The sequence below is a fragment of the Salvelinus fontinalis genome, chromosome 23 (assembly GCF_029448725.1).
Source record: "Salvelinus fontinalis isolate EN_2023a chromosome 23, ASM2944872v1, whole genome shotgun sequence".
Classification (NCBI taxonomy): Eukaryota; Metazoa; Chordata; class Actinopteri; order Salmoniformes; family Salmonidae; genus Salvelinus; species Salvelinus fontinalis.
This window is the reverse complement of record NC_074687.1, coordinates 37,625,947-37,650,482: the sequence shown is the minus strand read 5'-3', so window position 1 is coordinate 37,650,482 and position 24,536 is coordinate 37,625,947. Positions and strand designations below refer to the sequence as shown.

The 24,536-nt window shown below is 37.6% G+C and overlaps 5 protein-coding genes across 5 annotated transcripts; all 5 read left to right on the top strand.

The window, feature by feature from the left end:
- Positions 1-2: 2 nt before the first annotated feature.
- Positions 3-1,177, top strand: LOC129821543 (homeobox protein Hox-D13-like). The gene is made up of 2 exons (XM_055879212.1): positions 3-591; positions 918-1,177. The coding sequence occupies exons 1-2, from the start codon at positions 3-5 to the stop codon at positions 1,175-1,177; spliced, it is 849 nt and encodes a 282-aa protein (XP_055735187.1).
- A 3,311-nt stretch (positions 1,178-4,488) lies between these two features.
- Positions 4,489-6,190, top strand: hoxd12a (homeobox D12a). Its single transcript, XM_055879211.1, has 2 exons — positions 4,489-5,059; positions 5,286-6,190. The coding sequence occupies exons 1-2, from the start codon at positions 4,489-4,491 to the stop codon at positions 5,522-5,524; spliced, it is 810 nt and encodes a 269-aa protein (XP_055735186.1). The 3' UTR covers positions 5,525-6,190.
- Positions 6,191-10,231: 4,041 nt separating this feature from the next.
- Positions 10,232-12,283, top strand: hoxd11a (homeobox D11a). Its single transcript, XM_055879210.1, has 2 exons — positions 10,232-10,865; positions 11,534-12,283. The coding sequence occupies exons 1-2, from the start codon at positions 10,247-10,249 to the stop codon at positions 11,764-11,766; spliced, it is 852 nt and encodes a 283-aa protein (XP_055735185.1). The 5' UTR covers positions 10,232-10,246; the 3' UTR covers positions 11,767-12,283.
- Positions 12,284-16,218: 3,935 nt separating this feature from the next.
- LOC129821540 (homeobox protein Hox-D10a-like) lies at positions 16,219-18,567 on the top strand. Its single transcript, XM_055879209.1, has 2 exons — positions 16,219-17,089; positions 17,821-18,567. Exons 1-2 carry the CDS (start codon positions 16,354-16,356, stop codon positions 18,093-18,095), a joined length of 1,011 nt encoding a protein of 336 aa, XP_055735184.1. The 5' UTR covers positions 16,219-16,353; the 3' UTR covers positions 18,096-18,567.
- A 2,575-nt stretch (positions 18,568-21,142) lies between these two features.
- Positions 21,143-24,031, top strand: hoxd9a (homeobox D9a). Its single transcript, XM_055879208.1, has 2 exons — positions 21,143-21,752; positions 22,055-24,031. The coding sequence occupies exons 1-2, from the start codon at positions 21,194-21,196 to the stop codon at positions 22,297-22,299; spliced, it is 804 nt and encodes a 267-aa protein (XP_055735183.1). The 5' UTR covers positions 21,143-21,193; the 3' UTR covers positions 22,300-24,031.
- The last annotated feature ends 505 nt before the right edge of the window (positions 24,032-24,536 follow it).

Here is a 24,536-nt window from a genome sequence, read left to right as displayed (position 1 = left end):
AAATGGAGGGTTTGGGAGATAATATCCCTTCTGTCCATCGCAGATGTTTTTATTCCTCTGCTCCCAGGACTAACCCAAGCCGGTCTGTACCAGGAGTAACGGTATACACAATTTCGGACAAACCAAACTCTTTTGGCTTAGAATCTCTTAAACCATATTCACCTCTTTCTACAATAGCCAGAAATGCGTCACTCACATTTGACTGTCATTTGGGGAGCAGTTGTTATGGTTGCACAATCCCCGACAGCAATCTATTCCAACAGGGTGTGATGAAACCAACTTCTCAGGCGTCTCTATCTGGACACTTATCAGATAAACCAATGCATTTCTCCGGGTTTTCAAGTTCCAACATACACTGCAGTGAAATGCAGTCCAGACTGAAAGACGTTGGAAATGTTTACCAAGGCTACACGGGTCTTTACCCGAGAATCTCTGGATACATTGATGTACCTGTTGTGACAAGGGGGGGTCCTGGAGATCCGAGGCATGAGGACTATCAGCAATTGAACTGGGCTAATAGTTGGAGCAATCCACTGTATTATGCCAGAGAACAGAAGCAAGGCTCGCAATTCTGGAAGTCATCCCTCACAGGTAGCTTATATCTTCTGTAACCTCTTCTTTGAACTATTATTTCACCCACTTGAATTTTAGTCTGTTTTTAATTGACTTGTTCAGTTTAGCCCAAACGAGGAATCCAGAAGAATAATAAACAAAGTCTATGCATTAGCCTGAGAAAAAAAACTGCGAATCAAATATTATGACTTTCGATGTAACTTTACGTAGCCTATGTAAAAAAAAAAATGTCAGAAAACGTCCTACACATAAAGACCACACTATTAACTGTAAATTATGTTTAGTGGTCATTTGTTTTCGTCTTCTCGAAACATGAACTGTCTTCTTGTTCCATACTTGTGTAGAGGAAGCAGTAATGAACCAGCCAGATGTCTGCACTTCATACGGACGTGGGAGGAAGAAACGGGTGCCCTACACGAAACTACAGCTCAAGGAACTTGAACGAGAGTACACCATTTGCAAGTTTATTACCAAGGAGAAAAGACAACGGATAGCTTCTTCCACCAACTTGTCTGAGAGACAAGTAACAATATGGTTTCAAAATCGTCGTGTCAAAAACAAGAAGCTTTTATCAAAAGATAGAGACCTTGAAACTTTCTCTTGATTTTTTAATTTCACCATTTATGAAATGCTGAATTGTCTCAGGTATTAGTCTCACAATATTTTGGTAAATATTTATATTCGTGTGTTATAATGTGTGCTGACTGATAGACTGAGCTGCTGTCAATTGTTTAGAGCTATATTAAACCATATATTCTGATGTTGAATTTGTATTTGTGCAATTTTGAAAAAATATTTTTCTGCTCTTTATTTAAACTTTTTTTGTTGAAATTATAGGCCTGGGTTGGGTTATGTAGGTCAAATTCCAAGTATATTGTAAGAATATCATATCACCTATATGTATTTTAAAGATTAGTCTACATTTGGGGTCCGTTTCCCCGGACAAAGATTAAGCCTAGTCCTGGACAAAAAAAAAAACATTCTTAATGTAGAATCTCAATTGACAGTGATTCTCAATGGAGATTCTCCATTGACAGTGCTAGTCCTGGACTAATAAGCATTCTCAATGGAGAATCTCCGTTATGGAGATCAAGGTCAAAGCTTGTTCGAAAAAGTGACCACACATTTAGTCCTACAATTACGTACATTTGTGTTGATAAGGTAAAATATGTTTGCCAAAGAAAATGGTGAATTATGTATGATTGGGCCAATAAAATATAATAATTTCCCGACAATCATTGTTTTTTCCCTCATATTTCTAAGACGTATCAAGTCCGTTCTTAAACACTAAGTGTGCTTGTCATGTATATGGTCTAACAACATTCCAATTTTAGCAATGTGGCTGTGAGGGTATGCAGTCCTATAGGCCTATATACTTGCACGTAAGCCTACTTAAAGTTGTGCGATTAGGCCCGTATTTGATCATATCATTTCAAATATATAGTAATATTTTATTTGTCGACGAGAATGTTGTGTAACGGATATAAAGCAAACATTCAACTCAAAGGAGACATTTCCACCACGCAGAATTAGCTGAATGTTTAGAATCAGGTCTTACTAATTACACATAGGCTACTATATAGGTTCTAAGAGAAAGTCATATCGGTATGTTGGCCATCGCGAGGGAACCAATTCCATAATTCCACTAGAACTGCGGGTGTTTATCAATAGGTAGGCTTAAGGTCTATATCAATCTAATCTATCAATCAATCAAAACATTTTCATGATCATTGTTTATGACAATTTTATATACATTTTCATTCTGACCTATTGTAAATACTATGCTCTCACTCAAAGGAATGAATGATACAATTGCAACTATTCATGGACTTGTTTCGCCATCTACTGGTTTCAGCACGCAATTTCTCCACAAGAGGGATTTTCTTAAAAACAAATAACTGAATTGAAAAACAATTTTATTGCGAATAAAATGAACAAAGTTGATTGAAAATCGTTATATTCTATATGCTGAAAAATCATAGTCGGTTTGGGGACATTTTTTATGAAAATATAACAACATACCATTTGGTGTGAGCGCAACATTTACCCACCCACGGAGGCACAGAAAACGACAAGAGTTCATATAAAACATATGTCTGAACCTAAGTTTTAGTGCTGTTGGCTATTATCTTACGGAGTGATCAACCCACATCAAAAGTTGCATGCATTATCTTTCAAGAAAGGACATCAGAGGCGATTCTTTGTTTTAATCAGTGAACAATCGCCTCTGCCAAGAAACTACACCTAACATGCACTTGGACTTGTTTTTGCTTAATCTGAGCTCTCTGGACATTGACCTTGAACTATACCAATATGAAACGCTTTCAGTAAAACGTTGGCTTTTGCAATATGCGTACGATATATTTTGGTCCTCAGTTTCTATGAGTGGCTAAAAAGAATGTCGTTTTAGGGTATTCTTAAATTTACTAGACTCGTAAAAGATGGGAGGCCACGCTGTCGCCTTTCTTTCCGGAGACGGAGCGTTTACAAATGTCATTTCTCGAGTCCGAAGATCCTGACTGTCTAGCTTCTGGGAAAACTAAAGGATAAGTATTAGTTAGCCTAGGTAAGATGACTGATCTAGATATGTGTCAAAGGCCAGTATGAAAACAATTGTTTAGAGTATGCTATGCTAATATCGATATTATAGGAATCAGGAAGCTAGTAATTTATCTTGTGAAATTGATTAAAATATATCTATTTATGTAGGCTAGTCTAATCCAGCTGCTTACATATTTATAACCAGGGTTGTAAATTAAAAGTATAAAAAGGGGAAATGTCTTTACTGTAGGCTATATGTCAAGAGATAATAGCATATTATTTAAAAGTGTGAACAAAAAATCCGTTCATATAATTTTTTATTTATAAAAAATTAATCATAGCGTATAGGCCCAAACATAATTTGTATTTTTCAGATGGCACAAAGGGTAGGCTAAATAAGTGTATATATAGTAGGCTATCTATTATTATTTCCAATATAGTTATTCGTTCGTTATCATACTATGGTCTTCTCAGAAGCATTTCATTTAAAGGTAGGCCTATGCGAGGCTACCGTTTTGTTTTAACATTGCAGGCCTATTTTTTTGTGTTACTTTTCTATACACTAAACTGTTACTAAACTGTAGAGGGGTATGTGTAGACCTATATCCATGAGTTGTGAATAGGGGAAGAATCGTTCGTTAGTAGGATTAGTATTATTGCTTTGAGATTGTATGAAAAAAATAATACTGCATAGCCTATAATATAGTGGTGGTTATTGGACTTGTAGCAACCATACCTGTCTGTCAATCGCAATGACTTGTGAGCCCTATAGATAGTTTTAGGAATAGCCTTCACAGAAAACTATCCATATGTCTATGTTAATCTTGGTTATTTTATAGAAATGTTTTTTTTTACACTGCTGCCTTATAATTGTAGCTAAATCTTAGTCACGTCACATAAACCAGCCTGGCTAGCTATATTATCTCTCAACTTGAGCATGTTTTGCGTAAATTACATTGTCTTGCATTGAACATATAGCCAATTGTTTTTCAATTATAACAATAATCAGTATCATCATAGTTCAGAAACCTAGCAACAGTACCTTATAATAATATGTTGGCATTGAAAACGGTCACTTTGATTTTGATAGAGCCATCTAATCAACACCTTTCCATTTGACGATTCTGTATATAATTTCTCTACGAGAATAACACTCTCGTTTGTATTTCTCATATAAGGCTATGCATTTTTTATTTTACTCTTGCATAACATTACCTTGTGGAATATCTTGCCTTGCAGTATTAAGGCCAAGGGTGGGACTGAACAACATGTTTTGCATATCACGTGACACTGTATGAGCAAATCAACAATTACCTTCCCTTTATTCATTAGGAGTCTCTAAAAAGGGTTGTAAGAAGCGTTTGAGAGAGCTCCATGGAAATGTGTGAGCGCAATCTTCTGAATTCTGGCTATGTTGGTTCTCTGTTGAATTTTCCTACCCCGGAGTCGTTATATTTTTCCAATCTGCGGGGCAATGGAGCTCATCTCTCTGGGCTGCATCAGATTTCCTACAACAGGCGAGAGGTGTGCTCGCTCCCGTGGACTTCCCCAAGTTCGTGCACATCTCCGCCTCAGAGCCGCGCCTTCAGTGGCTACTCTCCGCCGTTTCTATCCAATTCAGTGCCTGTAAATACTAATCCCAACAACCACAACAAGGGACCACTTGACGAGTCCAATAAATACTACTTTCAGGATGTAAACCACAAGCCAGAAGAACCTGCTAGACATGCGCAGGCCTTTTCTGGTGAACATGGAGTTATCAATTTCGGTAGCTCGAAATATGAATTTTCGAACTTGGACAGACGGTCCCATAATTCCGGTGCACAACACGAACTGAATCCCACCAACCAGGCAAGTGCCGCCGGCTTCAAGCAGTCGGCCCATTCAATTCCCACAATTCAACCATCTTCAAGTAATGCAGGTGCCAGGGCGTCATTTTCTCATGGTAAGATACTTCTAACGGTTTCTAAACTGTATGTCGAGACTATTTATTTCACCTCCAAATCATAGTTCTTGTTTTGTTATATTTGATGTTTACACAGTGATAATTGCAGACCATGCCTGCATGCTTCTGTATTCTCGAAAATATATATATATATTTTCTTACCAAGTGTGGGAGATCCACAAGTGTATCCACAAGTTGCTAAGGACTGTTTTTTTTCTTTCTCCAGATGCACCCTGGTGCTCTTCACAAGTGAAACCCAGAAAAAAGAGAAAACCATACACAAAGCCACAGCTCGCTGAACTTGAGAACGAATATATGATGAACGAGTTCATAAACAGGCAAAAAAGGAAGGAACTCTCTGAAAGACTGGACTTGAGTGATCAACAAGTCAAAATATGGTTTCAGAACCGCAGAATGAAAAAGAAGAGGCTGATGATGCGTGACCATGCATTTTCCATGTACTGACAGCCTTGGGTCTTGATAATGACCTCGTGTGGCTTCGGTTCAGACAAGCGCAGCCACTTCAAACCTCTGTCCTGTCCTGTCCTGGCAATATAGTTATAGGCCTATCATTTTTTTTATTTTAAGAACGATTTATTGTATATTTTGGATGGTTATACAAACAACTGAGCTTGTGAATTGTTGTTACTTTTGGCCTTGTATTATTAGTTAGTTGGTGATGAAGAAAGCATTATTTATTTTCTGAAAGTCACGTATTGAACTTGTGTTTGAGTGTTTGTAAAGCATGCGATTTAGGTCAATAGGATACTTCTTGGCCTAATGATTTTATTCAACGACTCACACACTATATCTGAGCGTATAATAAGGTATGGCAATGTCAATGGATGATTGTTTTTAATATAGGTAAGCTATGCAAGCGTTCATTTATTTGATTTGTTTCTGGGACATGAATGTTATTTATAATTGAATCTTAATACATGTATAAGTTATGTAGGCTTATTGTATTGACGAAATACACAATGATTATATGGTTAGAAATGTATATTGCTCATATCTGTGATCAGTCCTGCTACTAGGCCTTCACAATTGCTCGTCCAAGCTCAAGTTCGTGTTTTGTCGGTGGAAAAATTAACCATGAAATGTGTTTTGGATTTTTTTTTTAAATGTGTTTGCATGTCTATCTAATTCAACACAATAAATGTGTTTTTGTCTTATTTTTTGGTGTGTTTGAGTTTGCGTAATGGTGCATAATGCAGCCTCCATTTTTCTGCTGCATTCAAAGCGCTTGGGTGGCTCTAGTATTCTCTGTAGGCCTATAACTGCATTGGGGGTCCAGTTTATGAATAATTAGAACAGTTTACTGGCACATATCATGTGTGATATTGGTATCGACGTTATATCGAAAAGCTACATATTTTACATCAATGCATACAATTCCATGACGACTTGGTGTACATGTACATGCAGGTACATGTGCACATTTGTGTTGACATTTGAGGCTACATACATTGCTCAAAATGCCACTATAACACTTGTGGTGCTATTTCGTCATATCTGTCCAGCACGTACACGTAGGGTATAATTTACTGCATAGTTAGGCCTATGTGGATTCCACTTAGTATACCGCAGTACCTACTGCTACGATTACATGTTTGTATTGTCTATTTATTCAAGCGGCACATCGACACATACAGGCTAGGCTATTCCGAAACAGACCTACAGGAATTGACTACTTACTGAATATGATCGCTCTCACTCCTTAGCCTATGATCTTTACCGTTTTGTTTGCTTGTAAATATTCAATTTAATAGCCTACCTTACATGAATTCATTGATTGTTAAATGTATAAACGGTTTTGGGGTTTTAGAGGGCGTAACTTGTAGGATATGTTCAGTGGTGGAAAAAATACCAATTTGTCATACTTGAGTAAAAGTAAAGATACCTCAATAGAAAATGACCCAAGTGAAAGTCCCCCAGTACAATACTACTTGAGTAAAATTCTAAGTAGACTATATGGTTTTAAATATAGTCTACTTAAGTATAAAAAGTAAATGAAATTGCTAAAATATATTTAACTATCAAAAGTAAAAGTATAAATAATTTCAAATTCCTTATATTAAGGAAACCAGATGGGACGATTTTCTTGTTTTTCTAATTTACTTATAGCCAGGGGCACACTTACAAACTCAGACATCATCTACAAATTAAGCATTTGTTTTTAAAGATTCTGCCATGTCAGATCCTTCAAAGCATTCGAAATGTAAGGACTGCTTTTGAGTGTCGGGGAAAATGTATGGAGTAAAACCTACATAATTTTTTTAGGAATGAGGCGGAGTAAAAGTGGTCAAAAATATACATAGTAAAGTAAAGATACCCCCCAAAACTACTTAATTAGTACTTTAAAGTATTTTTACTTAAGTGCTTTACTTCACTGGATATATTGTCATCTCTGGTTGGCTATCAGGGACGCAGGAGGCTATAGGCCTAACTGTTAGAAAAAATCTACCATTATTCCCAAAGCACACAAGCGCTTGAAGTGCTTCAGAATGGCCTATAGCTAAACATTTGTTGTTAATGTTCCGTTATTTACCTTATGACTCTGAAATTATATTTGCTAGTTTACAATCCCATTGTTTTAAAGCGATCAAAGGGGAATGGTGTGGCTTTTTGGTCCAGCAAGGTATTTTTATGAGAACTCTGCCAGATGACGTCTGCTCATGCTCTCAAGATAGGAGGGCGCCAAAACAAAGTTAAGGTCAAGTTAGTGTGTAATCTTGCGTTGCAAAATACGCACTCAAACTCATTTTGGCATGAAAACAACAACAATCTAATTATTTTTGTTTTTGTGTGCTTTAAAGACGTGGTATTTGCAAGAAGGAATCTATCTATTTGATGACACATCCGTATGAGACGGGCGTGAAAACAAGGCCCAAATCGCCCATTTTGTCTACAAGGACCGTTTTGCAGGTTACTCATTGTTGCGTTGTCAACCAACCTGTACTCATTGCCAATGCAATTTATTTTGCATTATGCTACTGTAGGTAGTATAGGACTAGATAATGTTGTTTTGATATAGTTAGTACATGGGTAGCATGTACAGTACTCTCTGCTCTTTGTGTAGCTCCTAGTTTTTGGGAATTCTTTCTGGGTAATTTGTGCGTAATTACTTTTTAACATTGTATTAACTCGTGTGTTTCATGGTTTATTTTTCACTGGAAGATTAATAGAAATAATGATAATATATTCAAGTGTTTTTTCATATTCATTGTGTGTTTAAGATTGAGAATATGTCACTGTAGTACACTATATAGAAAAATAACACGAGCTAAACGCATTTCGGGGAGACTGAGGGGAAAACGTGTCATTACAAAAACATTTGCATTTGGGCCAAGTTTTTCAGTCCAAACAGCAACGCTCAAACATCATGTGTTATTATTGTTCTCAGGGTTGCACGCAGGGTTATTTATATATGCTATAGCCTACTATGCTTTTCCTGTGGGTTTGAGGATCTAAATATATAACTTGTTACTTTTAGTGCCCCCAAAAAATAATTCAGTATTGTGTTCCTGTCGAAAGAAACGTAGATTTTTTTGTGTGTAGATTTTTATCCGTGCAAATAATACTATGGATGTAATAGAACATGGGACTTTGGGCCCACAATTACAGATCTAATTAGTTAGGGATTTTCTATGGTGAATGCTATACTGTTTACTTCCCTTTCACGTTATTTATATTATTTAATAGGCATATGTATTTCTATAAAGTGAAAAATTGTGTAACTTGAAAATTAAACTCCTTTAGACTATCTTCTAAAATAGTGTTGAAAGTAGGCTAGACATATCTCAGGCCACGGTTTCAAAATGTCTAAAGCACAAAGTAATCGCCACCCACCATAGTGTTTTTCCTCCAACAGCTACAAGATACACTTAAACTAGAACACTTCCTTTTGTCTGTGCAATAAAATGATTTGAGTGCCGACGTTATTGGTGATTGCTTGGTGCACATCGTCTCAGACCGCAGACGGTCAAAGCCAGCAGAGATGTTTTGTACTTGGCAGTGCAAAGCCTTCCTGCAGCCAATCATGCTGATGACGCTTCTATTTTTAATTTACATTTTGGAAGATCTTATCCGGAGAACGACTAATTACATATGTACGAGGAAAATGAACGATTCTGGATTTGGGGTGAACAACCAGGTAAAGAATTTCCATGTATCCCTTTGTCAGGCCTGGATGTTTTTGAAATCGGAAAATACAAAAAACATGAATGCTCGGAGAAAATATAGGGCCTGGAAATATAATGGAAGCGAGTCAAAATATAGTTGATGTTGAAATCAGAAAAGTATATTTCCCCCACATAGTCCTAATCTTTCTCTATAATTAAGTTGTCTTTATATGTCTCTCTTTCTTGTTTTCGTTCTCTTCATGTTTTTATTTTCTACCTTTCACCTTTTCTGTGTTTTTGGTATCCTATGTGGATTATGTAATATAATTTGAGATTAGGTTTGTGAAGATTGTTTTGGTGCATTTTGTGCATTTGTTTGTATTCTTGAGGCACGAGCGTTAAAAATGTACTTTTGTTTTATCTATCCGTCCAAGTTATTACGCGCGTAACTTGTGCGTAATTGTAGGCTAATGTTAAATTTGTGAGTATAGTTTTGGATGCGAAGTAGACTGTGCACGAGGGAACATTCTGTGCCCTTTAACTTGGACTCCAAGGGGAGGTCAACTACAAGTATTTCTTAATATGTATTCAACTACCATGATGCATAAATGTCATACTTTCATAATAGTGCGCACATATAGGGCTTGCATGGAATACATACAAAGTTGTGAGTTTGCCATTCTATAACTCGAATTCTATTGCAATAACCCATTGATGAAATATCTCAGGGATTGTTTAGTAATGTCTATTTTGGAGGGCGAGCGCAGATCCACATAGGAGTTGCTTCTGAATCCAGGCAACCAATGAACTGTCGTGTGCGCTCACATGAGTTGCTCTAGACAGTTCTTAATGACTGATATTGATATATGGTAATTCCTTAACCGGATCACATGACACAATTACCTCGAGAATCGATAAAGATGAATTGCACGTCAGCCTACGTTTCCGATTTTTTCTCCCTCGCGGGTCCTTTCCACGCGCCTATGGTGCAATAGATAGACAAAGTTTAACACACTCAAGCTGCCAATTCTATTTCGCTATAGCAAAAGGGTGAAGGGGAGAGATGGCGGAGTACGATGAGCGTGGCAACTGTGCGTCAAATATGTATTTACCGAGTTGTACATATTACGTTTCGGCGCCTGATTTTTCTTCAGTCTCCTCGTTTTTACCCCAGACTACTTCGTGTCAAATAAATTTTCCTTATTCTTCCAACATAGCTCAAGTCCAACCTGTTCGAGAAGTGTCTTTCAGAGACTATGGACTGGATCACTCAAACAAATGGCATTACAGGGGCAATTACGCTTCCTACTACTCAACGGACGAGATAATGCACCGAGACTTAATCCAGTCGTCGAACAGGGCGGAAATGATATTCAAAAATGATTCCTTGTACGGCCATCACGGCGGTACGAGCTCGCCATGCAATTTCTTCACAAATGTCGGCCGAAATGGGGTTCTTCCACAAGGGTTCGATCAGTTCTTAGAGACTGTTAACTCTGAGAAGCCCAACCCTGACGACTCAAAACAAAAGACACACTCCAGTCTCCCCGGAGATGCTGCGTGTAATAAACAGACTTCAGATAGGCCTACATCTGAGGAGTCTAAACGAGACCCAACTGAGGACATGGACGAAGATGATTATTCGATATCAAACTGCGCTGGGGACAAGAACAACGGCCCAAGTAGGTACAAGCATTACATGGGGTTATAGTAAGTCCACTACTTTTGTCGGTCCGATTTTATGTGCCCCTTTATAAGCATGCAAAGGTTTTATATACCCCAATAAGATTTACTTTTCTGTTGTTAAAATATTTACGATGGGAAGGCAGTTTAGGTGAGCTGTACTGCAATATTTCTGATGTGTTGTGTTTTCTGAATTAATTAAAGTTCTCTGATTCGCTTGCATGGTGTAAATTACAATGCAAGCATGTTTATTAGGCCTATTTGTTTATGACAATGCATTTACAAAGTAATAAAATAATGATATAAACAGAGAGGTAGGCAATGCTGCAATATTCGAGATAAAGGAGAGCCTACGTAGGCTATAGGCCTAGGCTATGGGAAGAGGTTATCTTTGGCTGCATAATAATGGTTTACCTATAACTTCGAGAATAACCGTGTAGGACAGACAGGGACTCAAAATGTGTGTGTGTGTGTGTGTGTGCGCGCGCTCACTCGCGCGTGCACGAGCATATCTGCTTGTGTGTTTGTGGATGCATGCGGGACGATCATCTTTTTACTCGGCTAACTTGTTAATTATGTTCTTTACTGACTAACATTGAGCCAACTTTGATCTGAACTACATTGTACTACATATTTGTCGTAAATAAAGTGTTTTGTCTTTGTTTAGGTTCTTCAAAGTCCAGAAAAAAGAGATGCCCCTACTCCAAATACCAGATCCGAGAACTTGAACGAGAATTCTTTTTCAATGTGTACATAAACAAGGAGAAGCGGCTCCAGTTGTCAAGGATGTTAAACCTGACAGATCGACAAGTGAAGATTTGGTTCCAGAACAGAAGAATGAAAGAGAAAAAGCTCAACCGGGACCGGCTTCAGTATTTCACTGGGAATCCCTTATTCTGAACCTTACGCATTTGGAGTAGTAGTTGCTAAATGCTTCACAACAGATTGAATAAAGAGTTGGTTTTTTTGGGGGGGGACATCTCATAATCTATCAAAACAACAGAAGGTGAAACACCGCACAGCATAATGAACATTGCAAACAGGCTGGATCTATCTATGCAAGGCTCTTGGCATCTGCCACTTAAATACTTACCTCAATGAACACATGAATCCTGTTATTTAAAATAAGATTCAATCCAGTGAAGAAATCATCCAGGAGACCTCGTCATAATGTCCATTTGTATATCATTATACTAATTAATTATAATCTCTAGGCTATGCATATCTTTTTTATTTATTTAAGTTTACATGGTGGCGTTTGGTGGATTCTAAAATATTGCAGTAAGCAACGCGTACTTTGAGTAGATTAATCAATCAAGTAGACTACAATAAGTAATTTATAATAGTAGAATTGTGTATGCATTTAGTAGACGCATGTGATGTATATTGTGGTTATGTGATATCAAAATAAAGTAAACATGGCAAATGTAGTTATGCGTTACCTCATATAATTGCAATCACAACGAACTAATTTCGTATAACTTTGGTCAGGATCCACATCTGGCATCGAAAAAAAGTTATGCATAATTTCATACAATTTAACGAGGTTTTTAATACTCCACTATAGGGATGCTCTTGTCAAAGCAATCTGATATATTTGTAAAGGACCAATTGCACTGGCACTAGTAGTTATATCAGTAGGCCACAGGACTATACAGCGAATTTCCTGTTATTGCAGCCAAGCAGTAGCGCCTCTTACTTGCTTCAACTTCAAAGTTTAGACTAGACCTTTTATTCCCTTTATTTTGTCTTACACTTAGGCGGTTTTCTAAACCTTGAACCGTCTAGACAGTATACTAAAAACTAGCTGTAAATGTCTAAATTGGGGGCTATTGGACCCTCTGGCCACTCCAAATGCGGCCCTACCCCAAAATAGTCGAGAAGAATGCAGTAGGCTACTGTTTACTTGTCAGGCTATTGAGTTTAAAGGAACGCAAAATGTACACGACCAAAATTATCTATTACTTTATATAAGTCTTTATAGTATATATTTTTCATATTTAACTTCAATTGGCAAGACCATGAAAGCGAAGAAAACCCATACGTAACAAGGCCTATGATTTGATTTGGCAGCTTTAAAAAAAAAGTGGTGTATTTATTATAATTGTTTTAATTATTTGTATCAAATAGCCTATTGTTAATTGAATTAATAAATGTTCTTTCCTGCCTTTGAATTTCCCGTATAACGTCAATGTCGTCCCCTATCACTTTTGTTTTGAATAACTAGGCTATAGGCGCCTTTGGGCTGATGTCTTGAGAAACGACGCCTTCTGAATGATATCTGCATTGCAGTAGGATTCCAATATGGCTGCGAAGCAGTGAGTTTTCCTTTATGAAAAGTAAGCAGATACAGGGATACAGTTTCTTGTTTGAAGTTGATAACTGTCTTCTACATACTAACCAATTAAGATGTTGCATTACATTTAGCCTTTATACAATATTCATGAAATCATCCGCAATCTTCTGATGTGGTAGCATTACGCACGACTTCGACAGTCTTACACGAGTATAATATAGTTTAGCTTAAGTAACAACACTGAAACCAAAAATATGTGTCTTAATCAAGGGTTTAATTCGAATGCACGGATAGGTCCCTCGTGTGTTAGAATTTAACAAAGTAAGGCAGTGCACTGCAGTATACTAAAAGTGAACCAGTCGACCAGTGTGTCATCCTAAATAAGCCTAAATATTTCTGTGACCAATGTTTTTTCACTTATAGCATCGCGCAATGATTTTCTTTTCGATGAAAAATGTAGGCCTATGTGGTCTAATAGGCATGCCATGTTGGACATGTTAGTGTATCTGATCATTCGAATTGTGTTCCTAGCTGTAGGAAATAAGTCACAAACACACACATATCAGTCAGTCTTTTGATTGAACATTTTTATTGGGTTTGTGGTTCAATAAATAGGCCTAGTTGGGAAAAAACATTGTGCAGACATGGTAACTGCTCGTTCCTATTCTAACCACACGAGGGCAGACGTGTAGCAAGTTTCGGTCTGAGTTTGTTCATGAAAACACACATAGGTTGAATTACAGCTGTGGTCTGGAATATTATTGAAAGGCTTGTAAATGTTCTTGTTTGTGGTTTGGTGATAGAACACAGCATACGTTCGGTGATCTGGCTGTCTTTCTTGACTTGGCTTCCTTCTGGTAAACGTAGCTTCATTTAAAAAAATAAAAAACACAATAGCCCAAGCAGACTTTGTTTCGTTCATGCATTCCATGCATTGCAATCAAAGGGGCACCATCACTGTTCCTAACGCCACCATTTTAAAGTGGATTAAACAGTAGCCTTAACTATGTGGATTTGTATATCATAGGCCTATAGAAGAAACCAAGTTCAACTAAACCTGGCATATATTGGACATGACTTGAAATGTTGCTGGGTTAAACTTAGTTTCCATTCCAATTAAACCCTAAAGTAATTAAATACTTGTTAAATGATGGAATAAGGCACATGACCTATCTGGATTCCTCAATCAACCCTGGTTCGACTGAAATTATCGTGTGCATTATCGATGCATTAACTAGGTATTTTGATTTGGACGGCCGTTAAGCCTTATCTAGTAAATATGTTGTCTAATCATTTCAACCGATGTTACCTGATAGGGTAAAAGGATGATTTAAAATGGGATGTGTAAACCTAAGATGTTGAATAGACCATGGGTTTTTATATTTTACTGAATTATTTGCTGAATTATTAAAGGCCCTATAATCACGGTCAGAACACCTGGATGGTTTTGATGCTGTATTCCTGAAGGTAAAAACAACACATGGCACACTCGTGAATTCGTAACGTGTCCTAAAACGTGATTTTTTAATTTTCTACGTTTAATAGGAGCATATTGTATGTCTGCATTTTTTTGCGTAATTGACCATTTGGCATGTATATCCGTATAGGACATTTACAAATTCAGAAATATTTTGGAGAGCAAATTCTATTTGAGGCTATTGTTCATTTAGACATATATTGAAGCAGCCTATATATCGCACTTGTAATTAATTCCTTATATTGTCATCTTTCTCACTCTTCTTTCGATCGAGCTTATATGTTAGATTTCTCAAACGTGTTTCTGAAGCATCTTCATCTTAGGGTTGACCTGAAGCATTGTTTTGGCCTACAACCTTGAAGGTTAAGCTTCAGACGTAGGGCTATGCTGTTGTTGGACGTCCTTGGATGTGCACTCGCGCTCTCATTGTTGAAATCATGCTTAAAAAACAATGCTCCCCTTACGCGTGCATGTATTTGGTTTCATTTACAGGTATGTAAGGCTATCATAGGTTCATTTACAAAAATCGATGCTTAAATTTAAAGAAACATCATGAAACAAATGTACATAGGCCACATATAAATATATAGCCTATTAGATATAATCTATAGGCTGATATTTTCCTCCCATATTTATTTTCTTTAGTAAATCTACGTGCACAAACTTGGCTCATTGAGGTAGGCCTATTCAGCGTGTCTTTAATGGCATCCTCGAAATACAATTAGTAGTCTTATTCAGCAAATAATCGGTTTATGTATACTTGTTGATTTGTTCATTCATTGCTATTTCTCTGGGGAAAAAATCCACATCATCTACCTATTTGAAAACGTGGACCTGCTAAACCGATGTGAGATGATGAATTGAGAATAGGTGTATGTTTAGCGCTGTCGTGGATTGTTATTAAAACGCATTAGTTTCCTTTCCGTCATATAGGTCACAAAGAAACTAAGTGCGCCATACCCAGAGCAGGCATTCAAAGGCTATTACAATTGTTCTGAAAAAATTAGAACCGGGTAATCGATATCACCTCTGTGTAGGCTTTCCTTGTATTTTCATGTTTAGAGAATAACATCCTACTTAAACCAGACGCTGTTTAATTAAGAATCCAATGACAACAAAAAAAATATAGCCTATAATAGCCATATTTGCTTTTAATTTTGGTTGTAATTGTTTAATTACCTCCTGTAAATTGATTTTTCTTTTCAGTTAGGATTAGATTTCGATCACTACACCGTCATTATTTTAGTTAATGTCAAAGCATTGGCTTTAGTAGTTCTATAGCCTATAAAAGTGAGTAGATTACCTATTAGTCGTGAACTTAAATTGTGTTAAAGGTGTTCAAAGTGGTCAAGGTATGGGCATTTGAGCTTGATGCAACTGTACATTATTTTCAGGTTAAGACCATGCACATCAGCTTTGATTTTGTTTCATGCCAAGCAAAGAGAACAGGCTAAATATTCAAGATGTCCTTTGTCAGTCTTGGAATCAATTTCAAGTCCGTGTTCTAGGTGTCGCTGTTGACCACGTCTGCCTCCCAGTCATGAGTCAATTCGTCCATGTGATGGGAAAAGAGGCTGCGTCTCAAGGCCATTTTCAAATTTCATTGGTGAGCTTGTCATGTGGTAGAGAGGCATCCTGAGCAACACGGAGATTGTTGTGCTTGATATGTCAGCCTACAAAGAACATCTCTCTCCTTTTTAAAACTTCTCCAAAAATGTCCTTTCCCAACAGCTCTCCTGCTGCAAATACGTTTTTAGTTGATTCGTTGATTGGCGCTTGCAGAACAGACAGCTTTTACTCCAGCAGCAACATGTACATGCCGTCCGGTGCAGAAATGGGAACTTATGGAATGCAAACCTGTGGACTCCTGCCGTCTCTCGGTAAACGAGGGGACGTCAACCACCAAAATATGGGCATGAATGTCCACTCTTACATACCTCAAATTGATAACTGGACAGATCCGAATAGATCTTGCAGAATAGAGCAACCATCCAACCAGATGCCCAATTGCACATTTTCACAAAACATTAAGGAGGAGAGTAATTACTGCATGTATTCAGACAAGATAGCAAAGGTCAACTCGTCCGATGTCCCTATATATTCTAATATAATCCCCGAATCGTGTTCAGTTGATGGCCCCGAGATCCCAGTTCCGGGCTATTTCAGACTGAGCCAAACTTACGCGAGTGGGAAACACCAGGACTATGGCCACGAGATGACGAGTCCAAACACCACATTGATGCAGCTCAACAGAATTACTCCCAAACCGCAGTTGTCTTCCTTTGTCGAAGTGGAAAAGAAAACGGCTGATATACCGCATAACCGGGAGATCAGCAGGACACCCATCCCCGCGGAAAGCCCGGATCCAAAGTCGAGCGCGCAGGAGGAGAAGAATTGCTCCACTGAAGCTTCAGTCTCCAGCCCAGAGTTGCCAAAGAAGGAAGCGAAAGGTAGGTACAATACAGGGATGAATCGTGTCATGGTGTAATATGAACGCTCCAGCATCATAAAAGCCAATATAAAACACAAACAGCCCTAAAGTCGTAATGTTTAATGAGAGCCTTACTCAGGTTGCAGTAAAATGCTACAGGAAACTGTTCGACTCGCACATATTTGCATTGAGGTCTATTTTCTTCTATATTTTTCTATATTTATAATGTATGTGTTTCTTTGTTGATTGTAGCAAAACAGAAGATTCCATTTTATAGTTGGGTAAATGTTATTTGGGAAAAGTGTATTTATTTATTGAAGTGTAATCCATATTATTAACATCTAGTAGACATAAGGCTTGTAGTCTGTTTTGTATCTTCATCCTCAGTGTTGTGATGATCAATTTCCCCCGAAATTATAATACAGAAATACTCCAGGCTCTAACAAATGTGTACTGTAGTGGATTTCATCAGTATGCCTAATATGCATGTCAAATATTACTTTGGTCTAAAAACTCAGTCGTGTAATTTAGAGCAGGTGTTGTTAGTTATAGTTTACAGCCTGTAATATTTCAACATGGTAGTAGCAGAGTACGACTACTAACCAATAATACTCATACAGGCTAAAACTAAATCAATATAATTGAAGCGTTCTATCATTCTGACCAGAGCTGTTTGACTAGTGAAAACATATTTGTGATAGTTTCATATTTTGCCATGTTAAAACATTTGTTGGTTTGATTTAATTTCAGACAGCAAAACTGACCCTCCAACGAGCAATTGGTTGACTGCAAAAAGTGGAAGGAAGAAAAGATGCCCCTACACAAAGCACCAGACGCTGGAATTGGAAAAGGAGTTTTTATTCAACATGTACCTGACTCGAGAGCGCCGTCTAGAGATCAGTAAAGGCGTCAACCTCACCGACAGGCAAGTCAAGATCTGGTTTCAAAACCGCAGGATGAAGCTCAAGAAAATGAGCAGGGAAAACCGAATTCGGGAACTTACCTCAAATCTCACCTTTTCGTGAGCATGCTTACAAATGCTTGTTTTATTGTCCTTTTCCTCTCTCTTCAAAGTAGTGCTGTGGCAGCATTGGACTTGTTTTTTTTTTCACTGAAACTGTGACTGTAATTGCTATTTTTGTCTCATTTACATTGTGACGCATTGTGTATTTTGAATGTTTCATCACAGGGTACAGGAGGCTAGATCTTAAATTATTAAAATATAGTAGGTATTCATTATTGGACTGTTTGGTTTGATTGAGTCTAAGGAAGTCACGGTGAATTGTTTGTAAGATCTTATTTTCCGGACATGAAAGCACATTAATAGTGGTTGAATAGTTAAACATTCGTTTAAGAGTTAAGCGCAAACCGTCAGCTGAATCGTGAGTAATCTTATAAACGTTTCTGTATTATAAATGTGGTGAGCAATGTAAATGGGTGTACATCTTATGCATGTGTGTGGCATGTATCCTGCAATAAACTGATTGTCAAATGTCATTTCTTATTTCAGTGTTTTGTTTTGCAGTAAGACAAGGCTTTTTCATCAAGGCAGATGTGTAAGAAATAAATGAAAGTAAAGTAGAGCACTATTTCTGGAATTGGTATACTATAGGCCCTAACGTTCTTTCAGTTCCGTTCAAATTAATAGGGACTGATCCGTAGCTTCAAATTGTTATCGTGCTAGAATCAAAGTAAATGAAAAGTAAGAGAAAAACAAGTCAAATAACGATATAAGTCTTTTATCTTTAGGCTTGTGTGCAGGGTCCCAATATGAAGCATCTCAATTTTAGCGTTAAGCTATACTCAACATAATTTCGCCCCGGCTATTTTCAAATGATCTTATAAGGCCTAAAGTTATTATCTATTGAATTATTTTTTAATTATTATATTTATCATGAATTAGTTATTAGGACTATTTTCAATTAGCTTTCAGCAACTTGACTGAAATGAAAAAGAAACGTTAGCCTGTAAAGTTAAGTAATTTTAGCTGTTGATTGTGAATAAGGTATCTAATTGGCGTTCGTGGACTGTAAAACTTATTCAAATACACAAAATACACATTTATACTTACTTCTATTCAAATACACAAAAATAAGACGAATATCCAATAATGCCCTATATAGCTATGTAGATAACATGTTACGATATTTACACGGATCTGGGAAGGTTCCTAATCAACGTACAAAACAGCCATTGGCGTCTGGATACATGCTACTATAAAGGCGCTACACTCTTAGAAAAACGGTTCATTAGGGTTTCTATATAGAACAATTCATTCTAAGTGTGTGGAGGGATAGGCCTATAACAATAGCCTATTTAAATAGCTTTTTTGATCAAAACGGTTATGTTTCCATACCACCTAAATATAAGGCTCTGATCATATATATATAGCGTACAATAATGTTTACTTCTTATTAAAAACAGTAATAATTGAAATAAAATATTGCCGCAACATTCTGTCATGATTCAAAATGTTTCTGATGTTGATGCAGTTAAACGTCATGAGATGTTTTGTTTTGTTTTGTAGGCTTATAATTGCATATTAGTTTGCCCAGTAGTAGACTTGTCTTCAGCCACTGTGTACAGTCCAACCCAAGTTTATAGCTCTTTATCTGTGCAGACTATTTGAACTCGGTACTTCTATTTTCCGCTTTCCTCTGCTTCACTTTTACTCACACATCACCCCCTCATGTCCAGATGAATGAATGCTGAAACGCACGCACACACACACACACACACACACACACACACACACACACACACACACACACACACACACACACACACACACACACACACACACACACACACACACACACACACACACACACACACACACCCCCCCCCCACCACCAACAACAACGATTGTATGGTTTTATTTAACATTGGTCGTCTTGGCCGCATCATTCATTTGGTACCACTTTACTTAAAGCATCCAGGTATAGGCTAATGCTCTATAACATGTTATAAGCATATGTGAGCCCTTATACTGTCCTATAACAATACCTATAATATGCTATGTCTCTCGAGTTAACGCTGACGAAGCTGGTCCCTATAGCGTGTATGGACCTAATGACGTTCAAGCACAAATTCATTGGCAGCTCACCAGTGTGGTTCTGTTCCTTCTTGCTCGTTGTTTTTGCTCCATCCTGACCATGGATTTTAAATAAATCGGTTTATGGATTTTATTTACGTTTCTAGGCCTATTCATTGTATATGTGTCTTGATGGGAGTTTGCAAAAAGTAGGCTAGTTCCAATGCTCTTGGGGTGAGTCGTCGACTAATAGCCTAATCAAGAAGTTATGTGTTCTCAAAAGTAAGAAAACCTAAAAGGCCCTCTTAAATCTAGATTTTTAGACATTACTCTGCACAGATCCACTTTGTTGCGCCAAGAGTCCGTTTTATTAAGGGCACATTAATGTATAATCAAACGCACCTCATAAAGATTTTATTGATCATAAAAGCATTAGGCCTATGGCTCTCCTCTAGATACATACAATTTGTATACAAATAATACTTCCTGATTCAAACTTACAAGACCAACCAAACTAGTGAAAGTGACTCCTCGTTTAATAAAAACTAACAATTCCAAAACAGAGTCGGTGCGGAAATGGTGTCTCGTTATTTTACAGCATGTTATTACATTTATTTTACGAGGACTTACAACTTAGAAGTCTATAAAATGTTTTACAAGCATTGAGTGTATGACATACCTTATGACGATATCTTGTAAGAGTTTACATGCATAATATGCTGTGGCATCAATGTTGAGTGGTGGTTGTGAAATAAATGTGTGTATTAATCTGTTGACGTAAAAAAAAATAGTCCGGCACCGCCCTCAACCGTATGCACATTCAAAAGGCCCAGGAACACAGCATTTCTTAAGGTTTTACATTTTTTCTCCTCAAACATTTGGTTTTATTGGCATTCTTGAATAAATAGGCAAATTAAAGATAGGCCTACCGTTACCAGCGGACTGATTTACTCACTGTATTGGTAAATATGATCACGTGATTCATGTAACCAATCCCTGAAGATTAAGCCAGCAAAAATACTATGATTGTTCAGAGGGAAGGTTTCCGTAACAGTGTAACCTTTTATATGACTACGAAGGGATCCAAAAATGTCGACCAGTAGCACTCTAAGTAACTATTATGTGGACTCTATAATGGGGCATGAAGTGGAGGATGTGTACGGGGCGCGTTTTATCCAGGGTCCGCACACTACGACCTCAAGGCCATCAGGTGTTGGGGACAATGCAGATTTTTCCTCCTGCAGTTTTGCACCCAAGTCAGCCGTTTTCCCAGGGTCTTGGTCCTCTGTTCACACGCAGTCCACTGCCGCAGTGTCAGGGATTTACCATCCTTACGTCCACCAGTCCCATCTCTCCGCAGCAGACAGCAGATATGTTCGGTCCTGGATAGACCCAATTTCTAACGTTTCTTTCTCCGGCTTTCACTCTAACAGTCGGCATTATGGAACCAAGCCCGAAAGTTTACCACCAAAAAGGACTGAGAGTGGCACTTTTGAGACAGAGACTCCGGTGGTCGACCCTGGCCCTGATTACGCATGTGGAGTATCCGAATGCCCAGAAAAAGTAACCAAAGAGAGCGTTGGCAGTGATATGTCGAGTCACAGCGAGCCTAAAGAAGAGAAGCAACAACAACAACAACTTGACCCAAGTAAGTAAACGGAATTGCCCCTTGATTTACAACCGTAAGAACTGTAGGAGCTGGGTGTGTAAAACTGGAGGTTTTACTAACCTATAAAAGTGTCTAGCTCATAACCACGGGCCGAATAAAACTACCCACTGCTGTAAAGTGGGTATTTAACACAAAAGTGTGATAATAATTCGATCCACAAATTCAGTCTTTTGTACAAATATACAGTATTTAATTAAATTCCGATGCTTGTATTTGCTATTTTATTTAGTTTTCCTGCTTATTCTCATGTGAGTTTCAACTTTGTCCCCTCTCTTCTCCAGACAACCCTGCAGCAAACTGGATTCATGCACGTTCAACAAGGAAGAAGCGATGTCCATACACAAAATATCAGACACTAGAACTGGAAAAAGAATTCCTCTTCAACATGTATTTGACACGAGATCGACGATACGAAGTTGCTCGAATTCTCAATTTAACTGAAAGGCAGGTCAAAATCTGGTTCCAGAACAGAAGAATGAAAATGAAAAAGATGAACAGAGAGAGAGGCAGTAAGGATCACTTATAACTAGACTGGGTGTAGTCCCTCGCATTTTGATGTATCATATTGTTGTGATTACTTAGAATAAAACCTTGGTTGGAGCTTAAGCTATGCATTTTTGTGTTGATGTACCAAATGGAAAGGTTGACTCAACATGCCCGGAAATATGCTGTCTTTCTTTTTTGTTTTAATCAAAGTAAATGTTGAGTCTTAAACGAATTACTCCATTGATTAACCCGAGCTCGAGTATTTATTCCCAAAATGAGACCAGGGAATAATATGCTTGCGTATATAGTTTTCTCAGTCGTGTAGCCTTTTAAAAAAAATCGAATGTTTTAAGAAGTTGCATTTATGCTTATATTCCGGTGAAAGAATCCTCACGCAAATTGGAAATGATTTAACAAGGTAGAGGCCGACTGAGTATGTTTGTCCGACTAGGGCTAGAATTGAAAACGAAAGGGTCATGTTTTTGAGTATTTATGATATTGTCACCGTGTTTTTTCTGAGGTTGCTAGTTTTGAAAAAAAGACAAGAAAGCTATAGGGCGTAGCCTTAATCATTACATAGGCTAATATTCCTGCATTTTTACAATCCAATTCCGGCTGTATTTAACCGTTAAGTTGTTCTTACATCTTCCAACTTTTCTGCTCAGTGGTTTTGAAGTGGTTGTCCCTATATAGACATGCTTGTTATTAGCCTAGCTACGTTGTACTTGAATATATATATATATTTCAATTTGAGATGCATTGCTGTATATAGTTATTCCTGACGCTCTGAACACCAATTTAACAACGTGTATTAGCCGACTCTTAATATAATGGTATGGGCTAGTGTAGGCCCCATCGCATCAATGCAGTAGTTTGTAAGAATTGAGAGGGAGGACTAATAACGCCTTATTGCAAACATAATTAGATGGGTTTAGGAGGGGTGACGTAGGGTTAATGAGAACGTTTCTTTCCCTTAAATACATTTATTGTATGAGCCTGGAGATTCAATGTTTGGACATTTCGTTGTCATTTTTTTTATTTTAAGGTCAGCAGAATGAAACATCTAAAAGGTGCCACTTGGTGTAATGAACTACCATTTCAGAATTGTTTTCTTAGTATGAATTTGGCTTACAAGGTGGTTGGATTTCACTTGAAAAGTAGGAGAATGAACATGGTTTAAAAAGACTAGTAATAAAGAATTTATGATTGGGAGAGGTGTTGCACGGATTTCCAATTTATTGTCCAACCTGTACGTATAATTGCTTTAAAGCAGGAAGAAACGTGGTCCAATAAACCCATATAGATGGCTAGACGTCTGGTCTAAATGAGTTTATGAGGCAGGGCAATAATTGCACTCTCCTTTGAAACACTCTTACTTGGGGTGTTTGAGTCTGTTGCTGACTAACAGAAATGCAGCCATTTTTTTTCTACAGGGTGCCTGGTCGATAAATTGTCTCTCTTCGTGACTGAGAGGAAATCAGACCCCCTAATGGATAGAAAGTCACGTTTATTCATCAACTGCATTTCCTATTGAGAGGGCAAAACTTCACTTTGACTGCTGCTTAGAAGGCCGTTTACAGCGGTGGATCTATTGGCACTGCGAGGGTGGATTTAAACCCTGTTTCTGAAATTCCATGAAATGTCACATGCCATTACTGTTCTGTGTGTAAAGAAAATAGCCCTGCGTTTTATGTGAAAAAAAAAAACGTACATTGTTTATCAGGGGGTGTTGAAACATCTGGGAATACAGTTGGATTTTGATGCATACTTTCTAATCGCTTTGGTTACTTTGATGAAAATAAATGATGATGATTGACACATTAATTCCCCCTATTCTCCAAGTATTGCTAAAGTAGTCTACTAGATAGTATTATTGGTTAATGAAGATACACAACTTATTCTATACTGGGGGAGCATTTTGTTGGTAATCAAGAGCGCTAGAGGGCGACGTTGTTCTACACAAGACTACATCTCAATGGCGGTCGATGGGTTGATCGAGACCCGGGTATAGGCCCTAAATGTTTGTTTCAAATATAATATTCAATTAATTCATAAAAAAATATATTTTCTATAGATTGGAGGCTTTGTTAGATTGCTTTTACCGGTAGATAGAATATAGGCCTATAGGCCTACATCAAATAACATATTGAGTGTTATAGTTGCAATTTCAGATTCGGCGAAAATTCTCATTTAGTATTGTGTCGCTGACTAGATTTTTATTTTAACCCTTAAATATAATGAGCGTAATTAGCCTATAACCATACCTACATAAATAAC